Genomic DNA, 23,948 nt, shown 5'->3' with positions numbered 1-23,948 from the left:
CCTTGTGGTCTTCTTAAGCAGTAATTTTCAAATTTATTAAAACCATAATACCTATTTTTTAAACTTCTTCATATATATCCTGAACAGCTATGTAACACATGCATTTATGTCCTAATGGTACTAAATTCAAATGCTCTAATTTAGTAAAACAGGTAACTAATGACATACTCAGAAAATAGTACACACATTTTATTGTGTGGAACACAGAATCAGACTTGTATGAAAAGCTTCAGATTCCAATGAATGGGTAAAGAAACTCTCTGGTCAACCTTAATTCTGTGGAAAAACATGAAAGCTCTTTATGTTTTAAACAAACAAACTCTAGTTTTCTTAGATTTGAGGTTATCCTTTCACTTGGGATAACAATAAGAAAGATTTTACATAGACAGAAGTCATTTTGGGGATTAAATTCACCAGTTGACACCAAAAGAACAAGTATTTGTTGCTGAAATTTTTATAGATTAATATTGTACCCCGTCTTTCCTAGCTCTTTAAGGTCATTAAGAAAGTAGAGTACAGATTGAAAAAAAAGCATCTATTAATGGGTTTTTATTATAATTTTACTGACTGCAGAGTGGGAAGCAATAAAAAGGAAAATTTAATCAGTATCTAAAATACTATCCCAAACTACAGGCAAAAATTTCAATTTGTTTGCAATCATAATGAAACTACACTGTGCCAAATGTGTTTAAATATATACAGACAAATACAGAAGTTACTTTACTTTCTATCAGATCAGATCAGATCAGTCACTCAGTTGTGTCCAACTCTTTGCGACCCCATGAATCCCAGCACACCAGGCCTCCCTGTCCATCACCAACTCCCGGAGTTCACTCAGACTCACGTCCATCGAGTCAGTGATGCCATCCAGCCATCTCATCCTCTGTCGTCCCCTTCTCCTCCTGCCCCCAGTCCCTCCCAGCATCACACTTTTGGTATTCAAAAACACCATGGGACATGACTCACATGAGACCAATTTGGGTTAATGAATTTAAAAATGCAACTTTTGTTTCCTCTGTCAGGGAGTGCTGGTCTCTTTTTTTCCCATCGACCTACATGTTGTGATGATGTGAGCCTGAAGCTGCTGGGTCCATCACCTGGCACTTAAGTTAGAGCTAATCCAAGGAAATCTGAGCTAAGTGATTAATTCTGAGAATACAATATCCAAAATCAAGTTATACCAGAAGCTATGTATTATCTTTATATTTTTAGTTACCTAGACAACAAATTCCTTCAAGCCACTTTGGGTGAGTTTTCTGTCCCTTATAAACAAAAGAACAGTAAATGATAACATTTTCTTTTCAGAGTCCTCAAAAGCATATGTGAGTTGTTCAGGAATACAGAATATCATGTTTGATCATTTTTTTTCTTTGAATGTTTGCAGCTAGAAGCAGATGTCTCCTCCATATTCTATATGAATTCTGTTCTGGTCCTTTGTAACCAACTATCATCACCTACCATTTTCTTATCTTCAATGCCAACACTGGAGCTTAGTAACTGCATATTGAAAAAAGCCAAAATGCCCAACAACTTGGGTTGCAAATAATCAGCCTAAGGGGAAAAAACCAACACATAAAAAAGGTATTACATAGTTTCATACAGACCAAATTTCATAAGTCAACCATTTACTTAATATCATTTCTGTTTTATCTAACTACGTTAGAATACTGGAAATAACCAGTTCCAGAATTACATTTCTCCCAAAGCATATCTTTTCACATGTAATACTTTAAAAATTAATAAAACTGAGTCATTATTATTATGATAATATATGAGATAATATATGATTAAATAGTTCTGTACCGTGAGAAAATCATAAGCCTTTGAACTAGAGTTGAGCTATGATAGACTCCTCAGGATCTGACTCATGTCAGGATCCAGAGTGGTGAGGATATTTATCTTAGGGAGAAGAATAGAAAAAGACATGTGAATGTCCTTATTTAGAGCATGTAGAGCTAAGGTGGGAAAAAAAAGTTACTTGAACAAGGAACGGGTACTCTGCCAGAGGGGCTTTTCCTAGGTGCCACTAGTGGTAAAGAACCTGCCTGCCAATGCAGGAGACATAGAGATACAGGCTCGATCCCTGGGTCGGGAAGATCCCTGGAGGAGGAAATGGCAACCCATTCCAGTATTCTTGCCTGCAGAATCCCAGCAGAGGAGGCTGGTGAACTACAGTCCAAAGGGTCACAAAGAGTCAGACACAACTGAAGCAACTTAGCACGCATGCACACACACCCAGAATAACAGTCTGCCACAGCAGTCAATATCCCCTGAGGAAATAGTAAAAGGGCTACAAACCTTAGGCATCAACAGCTACAAGTTAGGTATCACTAATTATGGCATTTTGGGTCTCCTGAAGTTGACAGGGTTAACTCTTTCTTGAAAGAGGGGAGTAGAGGACAGGGTATGGACTTTAAGTCAGCCAAACCTGGGTCCAAATCCCAATTTTAAAACTTCCTAGTTTATGATGTTGGATGAGTTACTCAGCTCTTCTGAGTCTATAAGATGGGAACAATGAACGTATCAACTGCATACAGCTGCTGTAGAGATTAAATAAGATAATACGTATTAAATACTTAGAATACAGCTGGGATTTATTACAAACTGGGACTGTGAGTACACCGCAAAGAAGAATTTTCCTCTCTATAAAAGCCTTCAATAGGGGGCTTCCCTGGTGGCTCGGTGGTAAAGAATTCATCTGTCAGTACAGGTGACAAGGATTCAATCCCTGGTCCAGGAAAATCTCACGTGCTGTGGAGCAACTAGGCTTGTGAACCACAACTACTGAGCCTGTGCTCTAGAGCCCAGGAGTAACAACTACTGAGCCCACGTGCTGTAACTACTGAATCCTGACTGCCTGTGCTCCGCAACAAGAGAAGCCACTGCGATGAGAGGCCAGCATACCACATCGAAGAAAAGCTTCCACTCACCACAACTAGAGAAAAGCCTGCACAGCAACAAAGACCCAGCAGAGCCAAAAATTAAAAAAAAAAAAAAAAAATCTTTAACAAAATTAGTTAGGACAAGGACATGAGTAATGTGCATGTTTAAGCTTCCACAATAAACACAATGAAGCTGTGATTAAAAAAAAAAACTTCGTATATAGGCAAGAAAAGGGACCAAAAATAAGGAGGGGAGCTGGGGAGAAGCAGCAATTAGAATATTTTCCAACTCCAGGAAAAAGTTGCATTGTTTGACACTGAAGTACCTAATTCAAGTATCTTTAGGTCACACATGCTACCAGGCTGGGTGAGGAGGTAAGAAAGGTGTACACTAGCTCACTGTAGAGAGGAAGCTTAGTGTCCAACACATTCTCCAGATTAGATGTTGGGATAAACTTTTTTCTCTTGCAGAGTACAGAGAATCATCTGTTTACCAAAGCCTAAAACTGCACTTAATTTACAAACTTCCAATTTGGATTAAGACTCAAGTTTAACATGTCATAATTCACTAATTGCAAGGCTCTAGCTCATTCTTAAATGAAAAGTTGATACAGGTGATACTCACATAATCTATGTCAACATTCTAATTTTAAAGCTCTTACACTTAGACAAATAGTTCATTCATCTGCCATTCACCAAATATTTATTATGTATGTCTAGAATACTCTGCCAGGTACAAGTGTACAAGATAAGGAGTCACTTTCTCCCTATTAGCTTACACGCGAGACTGATAGAAGAAGACGACATTTAATAAGTATGTAAATAGTGTGTAATAAGTGCTATAAAGAAACAGACATGGTCACATGAGAGAGAAGAACTGGGATGAAGTGACTGGGAATTTAGATGGGATGACCAAGAAACTCTGAGATCTAAAGAATGAGAAACATCTAGGAGCAAATTTCAAGTAAAGAGACTATCTACTGTAAAGGTTGTGAAGGAAGAAAAAGCTTGACATCTTTAAGAAATACAAACAATATGAAACATAGGCAGAAAGGAAGATAAAAGTTACACAATATGTGAGGGTGGAAAAGTATGCACCACATAGAGCCTTATAGATTAATGAAAATCTCAGAAGAAATTTAACCAAGGGAATGAGTTTAAGCTGTCAGAAGAGTACTTCAAATACTGTGTAAGTAACTGATTAAAGATGTAGGAAAGAAAGAGCAAAAAGAGAGAATAATTAGGAAGTGATCACAGTTGTCCTGGAGAAAGATGAGGTCACTTGTATAAGGGTGGTGGCTGAAGATAAGGAAAGACAGACTTGGGGGTCAGACTTGAAAGGACTTGTTGATACTTAACTTTAAGAATATAGGAAATAGAGGGCTCATGAATGCCTTCCAGGTTTTGATCTGAGGAACTGATATCTGAGGACAGATATTGTAGACATTGGTATCATTTCCTGAGAAGTAAAGACTATGAGAGGAACAGATTAGGGAAGGAAAATAAAGATTTTTATAATCTGGGCTTCCATAGTGGCTCAGATGGTAAAGAATCTGCCTGCAAGGCAGGAGATCCAGATTCAATCCCTGGGTCGGGAAGATCCCCTGGATAAGGGAACCAGTGGCAACCCACTCCATTATTCTTGCCTGGAAAATTCAATGGACAGAGGAGCTTGGCAGGCTACAGTCCATGGCGTCACAAAGAGTCAGACATGACTGACTGACTAACATTGGGGAATGGAAATGTAATGTTTGGACTTGTTTGAGATGTTTAAAAGACAGGCAAATATAGATGACAAAGAGGAAGCTGGACAGTCTCGGTTTGCCAATTTCCTTCATCCTCAGATCCATTCTCTGTTCTTTTCTGCCTGCCTATCTCTGCTTATTTCCAAGGCAAAACATTCAATATCACAGTAATCCAAGTATACCCAAACAGTAATGCTGAAGGTGAAGTTAAACGGTTCTTTGAAGACCTATAAGACGTTCTAGAACTCACACCCAAAAAAGATCTCCTTTTCATCAGAGGGGACTGGCATGCAAAAGGAGGAAGTCAAGAGATAACTGGAGTAACAGGCAAATTTGGCCTTGGAATACAAAATGAAGCAGGGCAAAGGCTAACAGAGTTTTGCCAAGAAAACGCACTGATCATAGCAAACACCCTCTTCCAATAACACATGAGAAGACTACACATGGAGATCACCAGATGGTCAACACCAAAATCAGACTGATTACATTCTTTGCAGCCAAAGATGGAGAAACTCTATATAGTCAGCAAAAACAAGACCGGGAACTGAAGGTGGCCCAGATCATGAACTCCTTATTGCCAAATTCAAACTTAAGTTGAAGAAAGTAGGGAAGACCACTAGACCATTCAGGTACGACCTAAATCAAATCCCTTACGCTTATACACTGGAAGTGACAAATACATTCAAGGGATTAGATCTGATAGACAGAGTGCCTGAAGAACTACAGATAGGGGTTCATGGCACTGTACAGGGAGCAGTAATCAAGACCATCCCCAAGAAAAAGAAATGCAAAAAGGCAAAACGGTCGTCTGAGGAGGCCTTACAAATAGCTGAGAAAAGAAGAGAAGTGAAAGGCAAAAGAGAAAAGGAAAGATATACACATCTGAATGCAGAGTTCCAAAGAATAGCAAGGAGAGATAAGAAAGCCTTCCTCAGTGATCAATGCAAAGAAACAGAGGAAAACAACAGAATGGGAAAGACTACAGATGTCTTCAAGAAAATTAGAGATACCAAGGGAACATTTCATGCAAAGATGGGCACAATAAAGGATAGAAATGGTATGGACCTAACAGAAGCAGAAGATATTAAGAAGAGGTGGCAAGAATACACAGAAAAAGTGTTCAAAAAAGATCTTCGCGACACAGATAATCATGATGGTGTGACCACTCACCTACAGCCAGACATCCTGGAACGTGAAGTCAAGTGGGCCTTAGGAAACATCACTACAAACAAAGCTAGTGGAGGTGATGGAATTCTAGTTGAGCTATTTCAAATCCTAAAAGATGATGCTATGAAGTGCTGCACTCAATATGCCAGCAAATTTGGAAAATTCAGCAGTGGCCACAGGACTGGAAAAGTTCAGTTTTCATTCAAATTCCAAAGAAAGGCAATGACAAAGAATGTTCAAACTACCACACAATTGCACTCATCTCACACACTAGTAAAGTAGTGCTCAAAATTCTCCAAGCCAGGCTTCAACAGTATGTGAACAGTGAACTTCCAGATGTTCAAGCTGGTTTTAGAAAAGGCAGAGGAACCAGAGATCAAATTGCCAACATCCGCTGGATCATTGAAAAAGCAAGAGAGTTCCAGAAAAACATTTATTTCTGCTTTATTGACTACTCCAAAGCCTTTGACTGTGTGATCACAATAAACTGCGGAAAATTCTGAAAGAGATGGGAATACCAGACCACCTAACCTGCCTCCTGAGAAATCTGTGCACAGGTCAAGAAGCAACAGTTAGAACTGGACATGGAACAACAGACTGGTTCCAAATTGGGAAAAGAGTATGTCAAGGCTGTATATTGTCACCCTGCTTATTTACTTCTATGCAGAATACATAATGCTAAATGCTGGACTGGATGAATCACAAGCTGGAATCACAATTGCCAGGAGAAATATCAATAGCCTCAAATACATAGATGACACCACTCTTATGGCAGAAAGGGAAGAGCTAAAGAGCCTCTTGATGAAAGTGAAAGAGGAGAGTGGAAAAGTTGGCTTAAAGCTCAACATTCAGAAAACCAAGATCATGGCATCCAATCCTATCACTTCATGGTAAACAGATGGGTAAACAGTGGAAACAGTGAGAAGCTTTATATTTTTGGGCTCCAAAATCACTGCAGATGGTGACTGCAGCCATGGAATTAAAAGATGCTTGCTCCTTGGAACGAAAGCTATGACCAACTTAGATAACATATTAAAAAGCAAAGACATAATTTTTTACTTTGACTAAGCGGACCTTTGTCAGGTAATTGCTAGGGAGAAGCAGCAATTAGAATATTTTCCAACTCTAGGAGAAAGCTGCATTGTTTGACACTGAGGTACCTAATTAATGTATCTTTAGGTCACACATGCTACCAGGTTGGGTGAGGAGGTAAGAAAGGTGTACAGCTCACTGTAGAAAGGAAGCTTAGGGTCTGCCTAGTCAAAGCTATGGTTTTTCCAATAGTCCTATATGGATGTGAGATTTGGACTATAAAGAAAGTTGAGCGCCGAAGAAATGATGCTTTTGAAGTGTGGTGTTGGAGAAGACTCTTGAGAGTCCCTTGGACTGCAAGGAGATCAAAGCAGTCAATCCTAAAGGAAATCAGTCCCGAATATTCATTGTAAGGACTGATGCTAAATCTGAAACTCCAATACTTTGGCCACCTGATATGAAGAACTGATTCATTGGAAAAGACCCTGATGCTGGGAAAGATTGAAGGCAGGAGGAGAAGGGGATGATAGAGGATGAGATGGTTGGATGACATCACCAACTTGATGGACATGAGTTTGAGCAAGCTCCAGGAGTTGGTGATAGACAAGGAAACCTGGTGTGCTGCAGTCCATGGGGTGGCAAAGAGTCAGACACGACTGAGTGACTGAACTGAACTGCACAGATGTGACTGGGAGGCCAACCAGATTCCATCACTCAATATTCCTTTTCCTCTGGGTTTCCCACTAAATTCAGTCAAGTGGAGCCACCAACAGGGGGACATAGGGCAGGAGTAGAGACTGTGATATTTATAACTTCCTGCACTATCTGGGTTGTGAGGTACTTCTGGCAGTGGTTATATTCCTCCACGACAAAAGCCCTTCCCAAGCACCATGGTTCTAGCTCTCTGGTGATACCATTTCTTCTTGCCCAGGAGGAAGGGGAGCATGTTTTCTGCTGTTTCTAGTCTTGGGTTTCTTAACACTCCCTGCTAGTTCTCTTAACCTTGCTTATGTCAATGAAAATAGCCCCTTCATTAAATTATTTTCAACGAAACATTTGCATGTTTGCCATCTATTTCCTGCCAGGACCTAACTTGGATTAAGTCCACAAGCCCAAAGTTCAAAAGAGCTCTGGACTAGAATTTCAATCATAAAATCATCAAAATATAGATCATATTAAGGGATCAAAGGAATTCAGATTCCCTCTCAATTAAGGAGAGAATATTTATAGAGAAAAAGACCCAATTAGATAGTACTGAATGTAAAATATAGAGAATAAGTAGATAAAGTACAGATTAAGAATGAGTGGACAATCACCAATGAATGAATATATGAATGAATATTATACACACACACACACACATACACACACATACACACACACACATATATGTATATACAATGGAATACTGTCCTCAGTCGCTCAGTCATGACTGACTCTTTTATGCCATGGACTATATAGCCTGCCAGGCTCCTACATCCATGAGGATTCTTCAGGCAAGAATGCTGGAGTGGGTTGCCATGCCCTCCTCCAGGGGATCTTGCCAACCCAGGGATCCAACCCAGTCTCTTGCATTGCATGAGGATTCTTTACTGTCTCAGCCACCGGGGAAGCCCAAGAATACTGGAGTGGGTAGCCTATTCCTTCTACAGGGGAATTTTCTAACCCAGGAATTGAACCAGGGTCTCCTACACTGGATTCGTGACCAGCTGAACTACCCGGGAAGCCAAGTGGAATACTACTCAGCCATAAAAAGAACGAAATAATGCCATTTTGAGCAACATGGGTGAACCTAGAGATTATCACACTAAACGAAATGTCAGAAAGAGAAAGACAAATACTATATGCTATCACTTATACATGGAATCTAAAATACGGCACAAATGAACTTATCTATGAAAAGAAACAGATTCACAGACATAGAGAACAGACTCGTGGTTGCAGGAGTGGGAGAGGGATGGATTGGGAGTTTGTGATTAGCAGATGCAAACTATTATATATAGAATGAATAAATAGCAAGGCCCTACTGTATAACACAGGGAACTATATTCAGTATCATGTAACAAACCATAACAGAAAGGAATATGAAAAAGAATAGATATATATATATGTATAACTGAATCACTGTGCTTCACAACGGAAAGTAACAAAACACTGTAAATCAACCATACTTCAATAAAATAAATTAAGAAATAAAGAATGAGTAGACAGTGAAGCAAAAAGAAAATTAAGAAAATATGGTGTCACAGATGTCACATAGGAAGGGATGTGTCAGCTGTACTGAAAAAGAGAAGCAACCACTGGATTTGATAGCAGGAAGATCATTTTTGACCTTGACAAGATGAAAATTTCAGTCAGTTCAGTTCAGTTCAGTCACTCAGTCATGTCCAACTCTTTGCGGCCCCATGAATTGCAGCACGCCAGGCCTCCCTGTCCATCACCAACTCCCGGAGTCCACCCAAACTCATGTCCATCGAGTCGGTGATGCCATCCAGCCATCTCATCCTCTGTCGTCCCCTTCTCCTCTTGCCCCCAATCCCTCCCAGCATCAGTGTCTTTTCCAATGAGTCAACTCTTCGCATTAGGTGGCCAAAGTACTGGAGTTTCTTTAGCATCATTCCTTCCAAAGAACACCCAGGATTGATCTCCTTTAGAATGGACTGGTTGGATCTCCTTACAGTCTAAGGGACTCTCAAGAGTCTTCTCCAACACCACAGTTCAAAAGCATCAATTCTTTGGCACTCAGCTTTCTTCACAGTCCGACTTTCACATCCATATATGACCACTGGAAAAACCATAGCCTTGACTAGACGGACCTTTGTTGGCAAAGTAATGTCTCTGCTTTTGAATATGCTATCTAGGTTGGTCATAACTTTCCTTCCAAGGAGTAAGCATCTTTTAATTTCATGGCTGCAATTTCAGTAGAATATTTCAAACAGAGTCAGAGTTGAATGAGCTACAGAATGGTGCTAAATGAGAACGCCAAGACAGAAACCTCTCAAGATATTTTGCTGATAGTACTTTGAATACCTTCAAAGAATGAAGACAATCAAAAGGAAAAAATAGTAAGTCTGAGATTTATATGTTTTTTCTACATGAAGAAATAAAACAGTAAGATGATTTCAGATACAAATTTAAGACAGGGAAAGACAAAAAGGAATATTTTCTAACCTGCCTTAAACCCAACAAAGAATTTAAATATAGTTTAGAACTGATAAAGTTAGTATGTTGTGCCAAGGGAGGGATAGCAGCACCGGGGGAAGCTATGAATATATTCTGATCCATAGTTAAAAGGTAGTGAAGGAAAGTAAACAGCTTTACCCAGTGAAAAAATAAAATCTAAAATCATTTGAAAATGTTTATTTTTCAATCCTAATATGTATGCTGTGACCATGCAATTTAAATAAACAGTCTTTTCAAAACAAAAATTCCAATTTAAAATTTAAATAAATCTCTAGCATTTGGGAAATACACAAAACACATGTTTTTTCAATTCCATAAAGCTACAAAAAGGAGAAAAACAAACCAAAAAACCCATATAATGTATTCCTTACCATAAGTTCAGGTGATGTGATATCTCTTGGACCTTGATATGGATCATCACTAGATGCAAATGAGGCAAGTATTGACAAACCATTGAAAACCTGTTGATAGTGTTCTCCAATACGGAGCAATAATTCATTATGCAGTCCTTGGAAATCTTGTCTCAGCAGGCTCCCCAGTTCAATTTCTGTTTCATTCTAACCCAAAGATACATTAAAAAAAAAAAAGTTGTTTTTTTCCTCCATACTAACATCTTGGAAATAAGCGTATTGATTTTAATATACTATACTTAATCAGGAGCTCTGGATCAGGTGACAAGAATTACTAATAATATTAAAAAAGGCATTGGAAAAGGACTAATCTTAACTTTTCCTGGTAGGTTTGCCATGTACTACAGGTAAAAAAGTGAAGTGATCAGACTTTGTTTTGAAATAAAATTTTTAAAAGGGAGTATGGTTTTTTATAAAGTTTTAGAATGTCATTACATTCAAAGAAATGTAACCCCTGAGAGGAAAATTAGTGGCTCTGCCTCTCTCTGCTTTAGCTTTCTCATCCACAAAATGGAAAAATAATAGTACTTTATCTCACCAGGTAACTGAGAGGAGTTAACGCAAGTGAAATAATCCAAAATATTGATTAGCAAAGTTTCTGACATGTAAGCATTGGAATGCTGTTACCATTCCACTTTCATAACACAGATTTTCTTTCTCAAAATGAATAAATACACTCAATATTCAAAAAGACTCATGTAGAAAGAGATCCATAGCTGGCATATCATGAAATATAGGGAATAAATTAACATTGGAGAAAAACAATAGTTACATATGCATATCTGACAGGTTCTCTTGTTCCCATGTAGCCTCTTATTCCTCAGATTTTGTTGGTACTACGACACCAAAAAAAGCAGCACAGGCTATAATTTTAAATTTGAAAACTAGCAAGAAAGTGGGCCAAACTGTAATCAGAGCACTAAGTAACTAAATTCAATGCTGTCATTATACTACAGTTTAAGGATATTGCCTCTTCTGACAGATATAATTATCTATCATTAGTCATTGGTAGTTCCAATCAATAAATTCTAAAATGAAATTAGTTGAGAAGCTGATCCATGAATGGATGACTATCATATACCATCATGGTAAAACAATAAAAAAAACACAAAAGAATAATTCTATTTAATACTCTCCTTTGGCCCAGGACAATACTTATTTATGTACCACTTGAACTTATATTACCCTAAGATAGATTATAAACTACTCACTCTACTTCTATAAGAATGTCACAACAGCTTTCCTATAATGCTAATTTATACAAAGGAGTAAAACATATACAAATATTCAATTACCTTTAGATAATGAAGGGCACGTTCTAATTCATCCTTGGAACAGGAGCAAACCAAATGGGAAAAAATATACTTGAAGTTATTTATTAAAATCTCTCTACGATTGACATTTAATTGTTTTCCTAAAGTTCGAATGAGAGCAGAAGCTGCAGGGCTTGCTTTGGCAGCAAGGTCAGGTAGCAACACTTGTAATGTTCTCTGAAAAAGAAATACTACAATTACCAAAAAGCATATTTGACCAGGTGATAAAATATTCACATGAGCTATGTACAAAAATAATCAAAAATACCACCCAAATTTGGAGTCCACCTACGACATATCTGAATTCAAATTTACTACTTATTCACTCAACAGACGTATACTGAGCATCTACTATGGCACAGGCACTGCAGATACAGCAGTGAAAAACAGGCAAGGTTCCCGATGGTATAAAGTTTACACTGGAGGTGGGGAGAGATAGAAATAAATAAGCTAATGTTCAAGTAGCAAAGAAAATAATTTCTCATTAGTACATATTCATGCTCTTAATTAAAGCAGAGGTTCCAAGCTTGATTTATTATTTGAGGTAACTAGTATTTAGACAATAAACAAGAGGAACCATAAATACAGTATTTTACCTTCTTCAAATTAAGAAGTTGATGCTACAATATTAAAGAAAACCTTTTTAATACACCGCCATCCCAACATGGCAACAAATCTATTTTGATTTTGGTCTATTTCCTTTAAGATCTTGTTCTTAAATACTATATAAAATTCCAAACATAAAACGATTGGCCTTTCATTTATTCACATATCTAACAAACAACTACTACATGTCAGTGACTATTATAGGCACTGAAGATGTGACAATAAATAAGACCCAAGCCCTACCCTCAGAGGCACTTACACCTTATTTGTGTTATGTCTTTCAACTTAATGTTAATCCAGTAAGACTGGACATTATAAAGTAGTTTCTACCAAGTATTTATAATTATTGTGTTACAGTGCATAATATTTTACGACCTAATTATTAGATACTTAAGTTTCTTCTCAGGGTTTTGTTTATTTGATACTTGGAAAATGCTGCAGTAAACCTCTGTGCTTTGAGGCCCCCAGATGAAATTACTGAATAAAAAGGTTAAAAATATCTTTGTGGTCCTTAGTGTATAGTATCATAAGATTTGTCCAATTTACACACAATTTAATTTTGTTAAAATATAAAATGCTGTAGGGAAAATTTCTACATAGATCATTATTATAATTTATTAACTAATGATAATAAACTTTGCCTTTGGGAAAACATAAGAAGATAACCTACACCATCCATCTTTGAAACCTCAGCCCCACTAATGACTTTTCAAAGGCTTCCCAAACCACTACATACTACAAATTCGATTATCTGAATTCACATGTCATCTATAGCATTATTTTGTACTCCTACTCCTTAGGGATAGATATGATCATATTAGACTTTGCATTACCAACGAAACCCATCATAGCACTAAAGACATAAATGCTTGGTAAATGGAATTAATTAGCATTAATTAATTAGTATTAACTTTTCAAGATAGCTAACCATAAAGAGCAATGACTCAAAACAACACATATTTCACTTTTATAACATAAGTAATATTATATCAAAGTCAAAAGATAACATGTAAATTTGAAAATCTATGGTCCTCATTATACTTGCCAGATAATAAACAATGCCAAATTTTCTTAAAAAATAGAGAGAGAATGGAATAAACACAAAATACTGAACTGAAAACCTCGATTAAGTCAACTATACTTTGCAACGTACAGTAAGGAAACGATTAAGATCAGGAAAGTCAAAAACATTGGCAATTTCAGACAAGGTATTTAAAGCCATTTCTCGCTGGTGAGCCACATCTTGTTTTCGCATCTCAGCATTCTGGCATGGAGTACTAGGAAGTGCCGTCATCTGACTGGAGTGGAGGGATTCTACCAAAAACTAGAGCAAAATGATGTTAGTTTTCACACAAGGAAGAACATTTAACTATTATGTTTTAGGCTAACACAAAGGCCAGTATCAGAGTTCTAAACATATTACCTGAATAGTTCATTTAATTTTTATAACAACCTTAATGAGGTATATATAAACACCCTTTTATAGATGAAGTAACCAGGCTTAGTTAAACTGGAATACGTTCTTAAGGATTACACCACTAGCACAGAGCAAAGCCTGTATTTTAACATTTCCCAACTTTTCAGACTGAACCTTTCTTAAAACAAAGTACCTTATCCATAATATCAAAGCATAAAAAAGTTTATCACTAAAAGAAAGACTAATAAAAAAAAAGACTTCTCTTAATAGATTAACAATAGAGTAATAATTATTATAAGATGATTTTTTCCCCTCTCCCATTTATAGCCTACATCTTCAGACTAGGAAGCTAAAATATAAAATGACAAGATGTAGTGTCTTTTAAATAAACCAAATACATCATTAAAAAAGAAATCTCTCTCTTAAGAAAAGTAAAACATATGTATGTTCTTTTTTTAGCTTTTGCAAAGTAATGCTATTTCCTTTAGTCAAGGCCAGTGCTGAATCTCACCTGACAGATAGGTTTCTTATACTGGCTGAAAAAGTTCTGCAGTTTAACACTTTTAGCCGCAACCAGTGCTCTAATTTCCGTGTACGCTGCTCCAGAGACAGATGCTGACTTGGATAATAAACAGTGCAATAAGTGCAAGAGGGCAAAAGGTACCAAATCTCCTTTTGCTGCCCTAAAATTATTTAAAAAAAAATTATTATCAATGTCTTGAAAATAAAAATCTATAAATAAATGCAAACTGTTATCACACTTCTCTCTATAACATCACAACTCTCATATTACCATTTCTAACAGCAGGTAAACAAAAAAGATGAATGGCCAAAATAAATAAGGAAGTCTACGAAAGCCGCCAAACTTACCTTCCAATATCCCCTGTTGTAAGAATCAAGGTATCCTTCAATTCATTATTTCTTGAGATCTGAGCGTGTGTATATGCTTCCTTCATCCTTAAGACAAAAAGCTAGAACAATAGTATTAACTAGTTAAAGAAATTTTTAGAACCAGGTTTATGAAAATACGTAAAAATAAAAATTTAAACTAAAAGTCATCAACCTCTTTTATAAATCCATCCTCAGCATCCAAGGATTCCAATATATGCTTGATATTTCCACTAAAAGCCACTCTAACATCCTTGTCTGGATCTTCCATTAAATTTAATAAAGTTCCAAGAACCGTTTTTATATCTGTTTCATCTTCTCTAAAATCAAGATGCTTACAAAGATGATGCAGATTTTCTATGAAAGCTAAAAACAAGAGTATATAATACCTAAGTTAACACATTACATTAAAAAGTTGTACTATAAAAATATTGCCAATAAATAATACACTACAAATAACGCTAAGTTGTCTTATAAAATCAGTATTTTGTGTTTAAATTTGTAAAGCATATAGAATTGTGGATTAAAATGAATACGTGAAAAACTAATACCTATCAATTTAAATTTACTTTAAGGATTTCACTGGTGGTCCAATGCTTAAGAATCTGCCTGCCGATGCAGGGGACATGGGTTCCATCCCTGGTCAGGAAAGACCTCACTTGCCACAGAGCAACTATGCCAATGCACTACAACTATTGAGCTTGAGCTCCTGAAGCTGTGAGCCACAGCTTCTGAAGCCTGCCCTATAGAGTCTGTGCTCCACAACAAGAGAAGCCACCACAAGGAGAAGCCTGCACACCTCAACAAAGGATAGCCCTGCTCACCCTAACTACAGAAAGATGGCAGGTAGCAACAAAGATCCAGCACAGGCAAAAATAAATAAATCATCTTTTATATTAGAAAAAATTATTTTATGCTTTTTAGTAAAAGTTTTACATAATTTAAATCTAAAATAAATTCTAGAATTTTTAAAGTTATAAAATGATTACTCACTCAGATTTTTTAAATTACTGGGATAGACTTAAAAGCACATTTCTGTAATGTAAAGAAGTGTGAACAAAGGGAAAGCTTGTTGTTTTTGTTGTTTAGTCACTAAGTTGTGTCCAACTCTTTTGCTACCCCATAGACTGTAGCCCACCAGGCTCCTCTGTCCACAGGATTTTCCAGGCAAGAATACTGGAGTGGATTGCCATGTTCTTCTCCAGGGAATCTTCCCCAACCAGGGACTGAACCCATGCATCCTGCTCTGGCAGATAGGTTCTCTACCATTGAGCCAGAGAGTCTCTTGGACTGTAAGGAGACCCAACCAGTCAATCCTAAAGGAAATCAGCCCTGAATATTCACTGGAAGGACTGATGCTGAAGCTGAAACTCCAGTACTTTGGCCACCTGATGTGACTCACTGGAAAAGACCCTGATGCTGGGAAAGATTGAAGGCAAGAGGAGATGAGGATGACAGAGGATGAGATAGTTGGATGGCATCACTGGCTTGATGGACATGAGTTTGAGTAAGCTCTGGGAGTTGGTGATGGACAGGGAACTCTGGCATGCTACAGTCTATGGGGTCGCAAAGAGTCTGACACAACTCAGTGACTCAATAACAATAATCACTCAAAGCAAGCCACCATCCAAGTATGTGTATATATTTCATGCTCCCAACAAATTTGTACACCATTACCATTGGAAAGTGGTAAAGATAAAATCTATATTCCTCAGGGGGCAAAGTATCAGACTATTTGAAGTTCTGAAGGTCCAAAGCAGTGGCAGGGGACACATTAAGAAGGTCCCTGGGATCACTAAAGAGGATACAGCATACTGAACCTCACAATATTGAACTAAACAATAGGTATGTCCCTTACACTGTCCAATCACAAGAGCATTTTAAAACTCTAAAAATTACTTCCCTTGTTAGTTCTGTGATACAGTCTAATATCAGACATCCTGTTTATGAATAATTACATAAGCACTGAATCTATCAAGCAAGTCTAATTTTTTAAGGCTTCAGGCTAACTATACCATTGTTTTTGTTTTTGTTTTTTTAAAGGAGCTTAAATAGGTTTTAAAATATTAAATAAATCATAACAAACCACTTACCAAGTTTCACTGGGCTAGGTGTTTTTTTTTTCAGTAGGAAAAGGAATGGCTTGCAAACAGAAGCTTTTAGTCGAGAAGATGAACATTCAGGTTGAGAAGCGACTTTTAGGCTCTTACATAAGAGGTCAATATGCCCATATTCAGAGAGAGGTTCTGTTAAAGAACTTGTCAAATAAAACTTGCCATGAAGTGTACAGACAAGCTGACCAAGTACAGATGCAAATTCTTTTTTGACAATGTCAGAATCATCTTTGACTTTATCTCTGGGGGGTGGAAAAAAAGTACTAAATCTTTTGGTTTAATTTTGTGGTCTAAATAGTCTTGCCTCATTTGGGGCAAAAGTACTGATTAAACAAAGAATAGAAGCAAAAAAAACTTAAATTCTAAAACTAAAAGCAACACTTGTTCTATATATCCAGCAATAAACATAAATTTGTATATATGATATCTGTTCAATCAAGTTGTATATTCAAATTAAAATATTAATACATACACAAGAATCTTGGGAACTCTGTTATAAGGATTCTGCTGCTGCAGTAAGATAAAGAATCCATTAATACAACTTGTCCGGATTACTTCATGAGAACTCTGCAGGGCCCAGCTGTAAACTGCTGTTCTCCACTCAAGGTGTATTCTTCTTGGAAACAGAGTTAGAAGAAATACACATCGTGATTGGGCCTGTGGTGCTAAAAAAATTAAGTCTATTAATCAAGATTTCTAGGTGTTAATTTACATACACACACCATACATACTTATTCCTTATTGTAAAGTCAAATAACATTTAAAATACATACAGCATTTAATTAAAAACTCCTTTTCCATTTATTAAGCACGTGCACTAAAAAAGGTCTATGTATAATCTTACAAGTAACAGGGAAATCCAAATTTAAAACTACACCCATCAAATAGCAAAAAATATATATTTGTTTAGGTAGTTACATCTTTGACTTTTTTTTTTGGCTACACCATGCAGTTTGTGGCATCTTAGCTCCCTGACTAGGGATCAAACCTGGGCCCTCCACAGTGAAAGCACAAAGTCTTAACCACTGTACTGCCAAGGAATTCCCTCTCTTTTTTAAGATAGCAAAAAATTTAAAATTTGATAATGCCAAGTGCTGGTGAAGACATTAAACTCATAGTTTGCTAACAGCAATGTAATTTGGAATGACATCTTTGGAGAACAATGTGGCAGAATAGAGCTGAGGATGCATAAATGCTACAATTTACCCCTTTCTACATGTGCAACTCCTTTTTGAATTATTTAAAAATGTACCTTATTTTGTAATTATTAAAAAACAGAAATGATAAGTATTAGAAGTATTGTATAGGGATAAGTTAAAACAAAACAAATCACACATATAGAATTTTGAGACCACTTACAGTAGCTATCTGAAATCCTCTGGCTTAATGTTAGAAGACTGAGGGCAAATGTGGTCAACTTTAAAGAGTCATCATCAGAATGGAGACAAATCCATGGAAGTGAGAGCATTCCACATAAATCTTCCAGGATATGATCTTCAAATGAAGTGTTTACTACAGAAACACACAATAGGTGATTAATGATATCTTTTCTTTAATCATATTTGAAGCTATATCTTCTTTCAATTAAAAAAAAAGACATTCTACACATCAAATGGAATTACAACAAACATTCAATAAACAGGGGTTCTTAACATAAAGATGATGTTCTGAGGTCTGCGAATCCAAAGGAATTAAATGTGACTTTATGAAAATATGCATTTATATTTTTAGTAGCATTCTTTAGATTCTTAAAGTAAAATTTAAAAGTTATAAATAATTTCTACTGACTGAAAAAGAATACTAAAAGTATTATACAAATAAATTTAGAACTTATAAATTACTGATACGCTTAACAGAACTGAAATTAAAAATAAACTTTTGAGCATTCCCAACATTGGTTCATTTAGGCCTTAGGCAGAAAACAAAACCTATTTTCATACTGATTATTGGTTATTTTGATCTGTTGCTTTTTTGTACTCACCTTGAATATACATCAAAGCATCATATATTTTTACCACTTTGTCAATAACTGTCTCCAGATCAGGTTTCTGAACAGATTCTAACAAAGTCCTACAGCTCTTAAGCACCTTTGTGTAAAAATCCACAGACATCCAAGTTATCATTACTGAAGGTTTCTTCTTACACTTCTGTTGACAGTCCTTGAAATTATAGCTGCAGTTAAAACATTTTTTAAGACAACTAAAATGAATTTTATTATAGTCAAAACTAATATTGTAGTAAGCCAAAATAAATTGAGTATAAAACTAACCTAAAACTTTAAACCAATTCAAAGTAAATATGCATATCAATTAATATATCATTATTATTTTAAATTTAATCTCTTTATGTCAGTCTAAAGCACACAGGATTTGGTAATTAAAGTTAATCTATGCTATTTAAATGTGATACCACCAGGCTTTAAAATAACAGAAGATACAGCTGTGTAAACCCTTTCTTAATAATAGGACAAAAGCAGACTTTGTCCAAATTAGCTATTACTTTAAGTTATCTCAAATTTCAAATTTAAGGCAATCTGAATTAATACAGCTTATTTAATCTCCTTCATAACTTTGTATTAGCTAGTTAAGAGTGACCCAGGAAAATTAAAAGATTAAAAAAAAAACAGTGAATCAGGAAACACGGAATAAATGATCATATAAAAAATTATCAAGGAGTGTTGGTCTATAACATGGCAGTAAAAAATAAGACTAAATCTTCAGAGAGGGTTCACACTTTATCCTTCTGATAGAGTAATTAACCTATATTAACGCTAAACTAAAAATATCTCTAATGAGTTTTAAATTCCTGCTTTTATCATCATTAAATTCCTACTTTTATCATCAAAGGGAAAAGTTCTTTTGATGAAATATTTGGCTTGAAGAGCATTGAATTTTGAGTTGTATAAAAAAATGTTCTACCTTTCCACCCCAGAAAATTAGTTCAGGCTTCAGACAAAAAAGAGCCTCAATTCTGAATGTGTAGAGGACATAAAAACATTTACTTCACAGAATTGTTGTAAAGATTAAATAAGATATGTATAGTACTTAACACAATATCTGGCATTTAGCAGATGCTCAATAAAAAATAAATTTCTCTTTCACTGAAAAATTTTGTGTTCTAAGGTCACAAAAATCAAGTGAATAAAGAGGTCTTCTAAAACACTAAATTCAAATGTATTACACCCAGAAAATACAAGTTGTTTTTACCAGTCCATGTTTTGATGAGAACAGTGAACAGTACACAGAGCAGTCAGTTGTAGAATGACGGCAATTCCTTCTAAAGTCTCAATAATAGGATTCTTCACATTATTGGATTCAAGGAAAATTTGAAGGTCCTCAGCCTTCTGTTTCAGTGCACTCCATAATATGCTCTTTTTGTTTATATCCACATGTTTAATTCTGTAATTAATTATAACCAGAGTGTAAAGATTCATATTCATATGAATTTATATAATCTTGCTCGTACATGAAAAATATTTTAAACAAAAGGCGGCATGGCATGGCAACTACTGACATTTTGTTTGTTTTTTGCTATACCATATGGCTTGCAGGATCTTAGTTCCCCAACCAGGAATTGAACCCAGGCCACGGCAGTGAAAGCATTGAGTCCTCATCACTGGACTACCAGGGAAATCCCTACAACTACTGAAATTTATAACAACTTTTACAGTTGGCTAAAATATGGGAATTCTTTGGCTATATTACAAAAAAAATAATTTGCTAACTTTTAAAAAATTGTTGATAGATGTATAGTCACAGAGATTTTTTAATGTATTAAAAAGTCAAATCAGGCAAGTAAAGACTTTTAAGTAACCATATTTAGTCATGGAATCTTTTATACTAAAATAGACTACAAGAACTATTAGACTTTTTAAGCACTCCTTCGACTACTTAAAGAAAGAAAAAATGTTCTTGGTGTATTTAAGGCAAAGCACTTAAATAAAGGTGGTTTTTTAAGTCACTAAAGTTCTATTAAGTGGCTAAATACAAACTGAATGAAAGTCATACTCCTCAGTCTGTTTTGGTGCTCTTTTGGAAGCGTTTAAAGATGAGCTGAGTCGACGCCTTTTGGGTGACAGTCCATTGCTATTACTGCTGAGGTCTTCCTGTTGAATTTGGCACTGAACTTCATCAATGATTTCCATACTTTCCATTTTTAAGGCTGCATAAAGTGGGCCCAACAAATACTGAGAAAGCAAAAATAATTTAAAAAACTATTTCTTAGAAAATAAGTTTATATGTATTATTCATAGATAGCAAAAATGCATTAGGTATTAAGATTCCAAAGAAGGTAAATTATTTTCAGAGTCTCATCAAGCAAAACAAAAACCTAAGTTAATCTAATTATTTCACAGTATATATATAGACACATATATAGCTCTATATCTAGAACTACGGTTCTATAGTTTTAGAAGGCCTAAGACAAATCCTTCTATAACTTGTTTTCCCTTGACCAAAATGCCACAAAGAAAAATTCTACAAGGAAATGACTAACTTCTTTTATACAACAAATCTAGCAAGATTTACAGATAAAGTAAAATATTATTACATATAAACTAAAATATTTAATCAATTTATTGCATATCTATTGTATCACACTCCCACAGTTCAAATAGAAAAAAAGGCATAATTTGGCATGACTAGTACTATATACTCATAGATTTTCTAGAAGTGATCGATTATAACCTGTCAAAGAAAAAGTCTCGGTGAGTGCTCAAAGTTTTTGCAATGAAGTTGATACCTGGCTCCCTTTTAATTAATAATGCAACAAACATGTTTACTCTTCACAAACTCTACTTTAAAACATTCTACTCCATTGGCAATTCATTACCAACATAGTGAACAAATCTTTCTGAAACCAAATTAAAAATCCGTAATAGGAAGTCAAAGTAGATTATGAAAAGTATCCCATTCTGAATGTACATTATTATAGATATTCTAGCAACCAAAAAAAGATATTCTATTTCCTCTTTATTACTCTTGCACAATACATCCACTTAAATTAAGGTAAAAATATATGCTTAACAAGTAACCTTAAAAATGACTTACCTCCACATCTGCCTGAACTCCAAGCACATCTACAAGAGCTTTACAAATATTTCTCATATAAACCTTCCTGACTTGTAAAGCAGATTCATACCCAGCTGGCACATATTTAAGGAAATACTGCAGTAAGTGGCACAAAGCTGCTTTTAGCAAATCAGACTTAAGCTGCAAAAGCACACCATCTTCAAACATGACACAGAGTTTTTCTAGCAGCATATTTAAGTAGACAGGCTCAATATTTCTATAAGCTTCTGTTTCAGAGGAGAACAGGGTCTTTATCAGCTTTGATAATGGCTCTTCATAGAGTTTCAATTGGTCAGCATCCATTTCTACTAGTTGTTTTAATAATTCAAAAAATGAGCTGAAAAAAGTGCTGGCTGGTTGTGCTGGTAGTCCTCCAAGCTCAAAGAGTTCAGTTAAAAGGCTAATTGCTAAGGATTTAACTTTTGGACTCCCATACTCTAGCAGAACACAACCTATCTGCCAAAGTAAGAGTTCTTGCCTTCTAAAAAACACAATTGCAATAATACGAATAAGAACTGTCAATAAAGTGACTTCAATAAACTCTAAATTTTGCATGTTCATGAGCTGCAAAGGAGCTGGCTGTAAATATCCTACATGTTCATCGAATTGACTTAAAAACCGGTGAACTACCACTGGCCATTCCACAAAGTGTTCTACTGCATATCTTTTGTGGAAGTAAATCAAGTCTTCAAAAAGATGTAATAATTCCTTCATCAGTACTCCAAAAATAGCAGGACTCTTGCTTTTAAAAAGAAATAATAATGCACAGATGACTTCACAGATTTTTTTGTGTAACATATGACAGGATGGAGTGGCTGCAATCCGCAGAAGTCTTGTTATGATCCAATTACTGAACTCTTTGAAATAAACAGAAAAAGATATTAAATAATTAAATATATTAGAGTGCTACTTAATTTGCTAAATGCTTGATTTATTTTTAAAGTATAAACTTCATTGACAAAATAGTCTAAAACATTCCCTACACAATGGAAACATATTATAATAATTTAGAATACCAATTTGGAGTCAGACAAGATTCTAGCTTTCCACTTAGTAGTTGTGTGAACTTTTAATTTCTCTAAACTTCTATAACTTCATTTTGAAAAGGGGACAATGACACTTACTTTATATGTTACCCCGACCAAGTAAGATAATATATATGAAATTTTCTGCATAGTGCCCAAAGTTAACTAAATGCTCAATATATAGTTATCATTCCTACAAATATTATTGAATGGTGACTCTGCCTTAGATGCATAAGAACAAATCAGTCATAGTCTTGTCCTCCTAAATCCTATAATTTCCTGAACTTTTAAATTGCAACTAAGAGATATATTTTATATCACAGTGTAGCATAAATATGCATATTATTTTAATAAATGATAAAAGTTTAATAAAATACTACTTATTCTGCAATGTACTATGATATTTCTAGTCAATTATATTTCATCTTTAATACCCACTAAATGGGTTATAACCTGTTGTTTAAAAGTCAGTGTAGCAAAGAATATAGATTAACAAGTATTTATATTTTTCCAGTGGTCATGTATGGATGTGAGTTGGACTGTGAAGAAAGCTGAGTGCCGAAGAATTGATGCTTTTGAACTGTGGTGTCGAAGAAGACTCTTGAGAGTCCCTTGGACTGCAAGGAGATCCAACCAGTCCATTCTAAAGGAGATCAGTTCTGGGTGTTCATTGGAAGGACTGATGCTGAAGCTGAAACTCCAATACTCTGGCCACCTCATGTGAAGAGTTGACTCATTGGAAAAGACCCTGATGCTGGGAGGGACTGAGGGCAGGAGGAGAAGGGGATGACAGAGGATGAGATAGCTGGATGGCATCACCGACTCGACTGACATGAGTTTGGGTGGACTCCGGGAGTTGGTGATGGACAGGGAGGCCTGGCGTGCTGCGATTCATGGGGTCGCAAAGAGTCGGACACGACTGAGTGACTGAACTGAACTGATAATGTATTAATAGTTTAATAAGTACCATGACAGAAGAAATGTAGAACACTTTGTATTAACACAGCATAAAGAAAGAGTACCTAAGCTAGTCCTAGCATAGACCATCAGTAATGGTCAGAAAAGACTTTTTAGAGAACATACTATCAAAGTTGACT

The 23,948-nt window shown here is 35.8% G+C and overlaps 1 protein-coding gene across 2 annotated transcripts in view; it reads right to left on the bottom strand.

Annotated features, from left to right (window-relative positions):
• Window positions 1-23,948, bottom strand: part of ATR (ATR serine/threonine kinase) — a 120,511-nt gene that overhangs the window by 77,940 nt on the left and 18,623 nt on the right. For both annotated transcript variants that reach the window (XM_002685057.7, XM_059888935.1), the window contains exons 4-17: window positions 21,806-22,683; window positions 20,765-20,943; window positions 19,964-20,155; window positions 18,739-18,929; window positions 18,117-18,269; window positions 17,230-17,422; window positions 16,737-16,999; window positions 14,819-15,009; window positions 14,626-14,726; window positions 14,267-14,438; window positions 13,492-13,662; window positions 11,715-11,909; window positions 10,381-10,566; window positions 1,459-1,551 (exon numbers count right to left, since the gene is read on the bottom strand). In XM_002685057.7, coding sequence (XP_002685103.2) covers window positions 1,459-1,551; window positions 10,381-10,566; window positions 11,715-11,909; window positions 13,492-13,662; window positions 14,267-14,438; window positions 14,626-14,726; window positions 14,819-15,009; window positions 16,737-16,999; window positions 17,230-17,422; window positions 18,117-18,269; window positions 18,739-18,929; window positions 19,964-20,155; window positions 20,765-20,943; window positions 21,806-22,683 — 3,158 coding nt within the window. The remainder of the gene's footprint in view (window positions 1-1,458; window positions 1,552-10,380; window positions 10,567-11,714; window positions 11,910-13,491; window positions 13,663-14,266; window positions 14,439-14,625; window positions 14,727-14,818; window positions 15,010-16,736; window positions 17,000-17,229; window positions 17,423-18,116; window positions 18,270-18,738; window positions 18,930-19,963; window positions 20,156-20,764; window positions 20,944-21,805; window positions 22,684-23,948) is intronic.

This window comes from Bos taurus, chromosome 1, assembly GCF_002263795.3.
Source record: "Bos taurus isolate L1 Dominette 01449 registration number 42190680 breed Hereford chromosome 1, ARS-UCD2.0, whole genome shotgun sequence".
Classification (NCBI taxonomy): Eukaryota; Metazoa; Chordata; class Mammalia; order Artiodactyla; family Bovidae; genus Bos; species Bos taurus.
The sequence above is the reverse complement of the archived record's forward strand: the minus strand, read 5'-3'. Positions and strand labels throughout refer to the sequence as shown.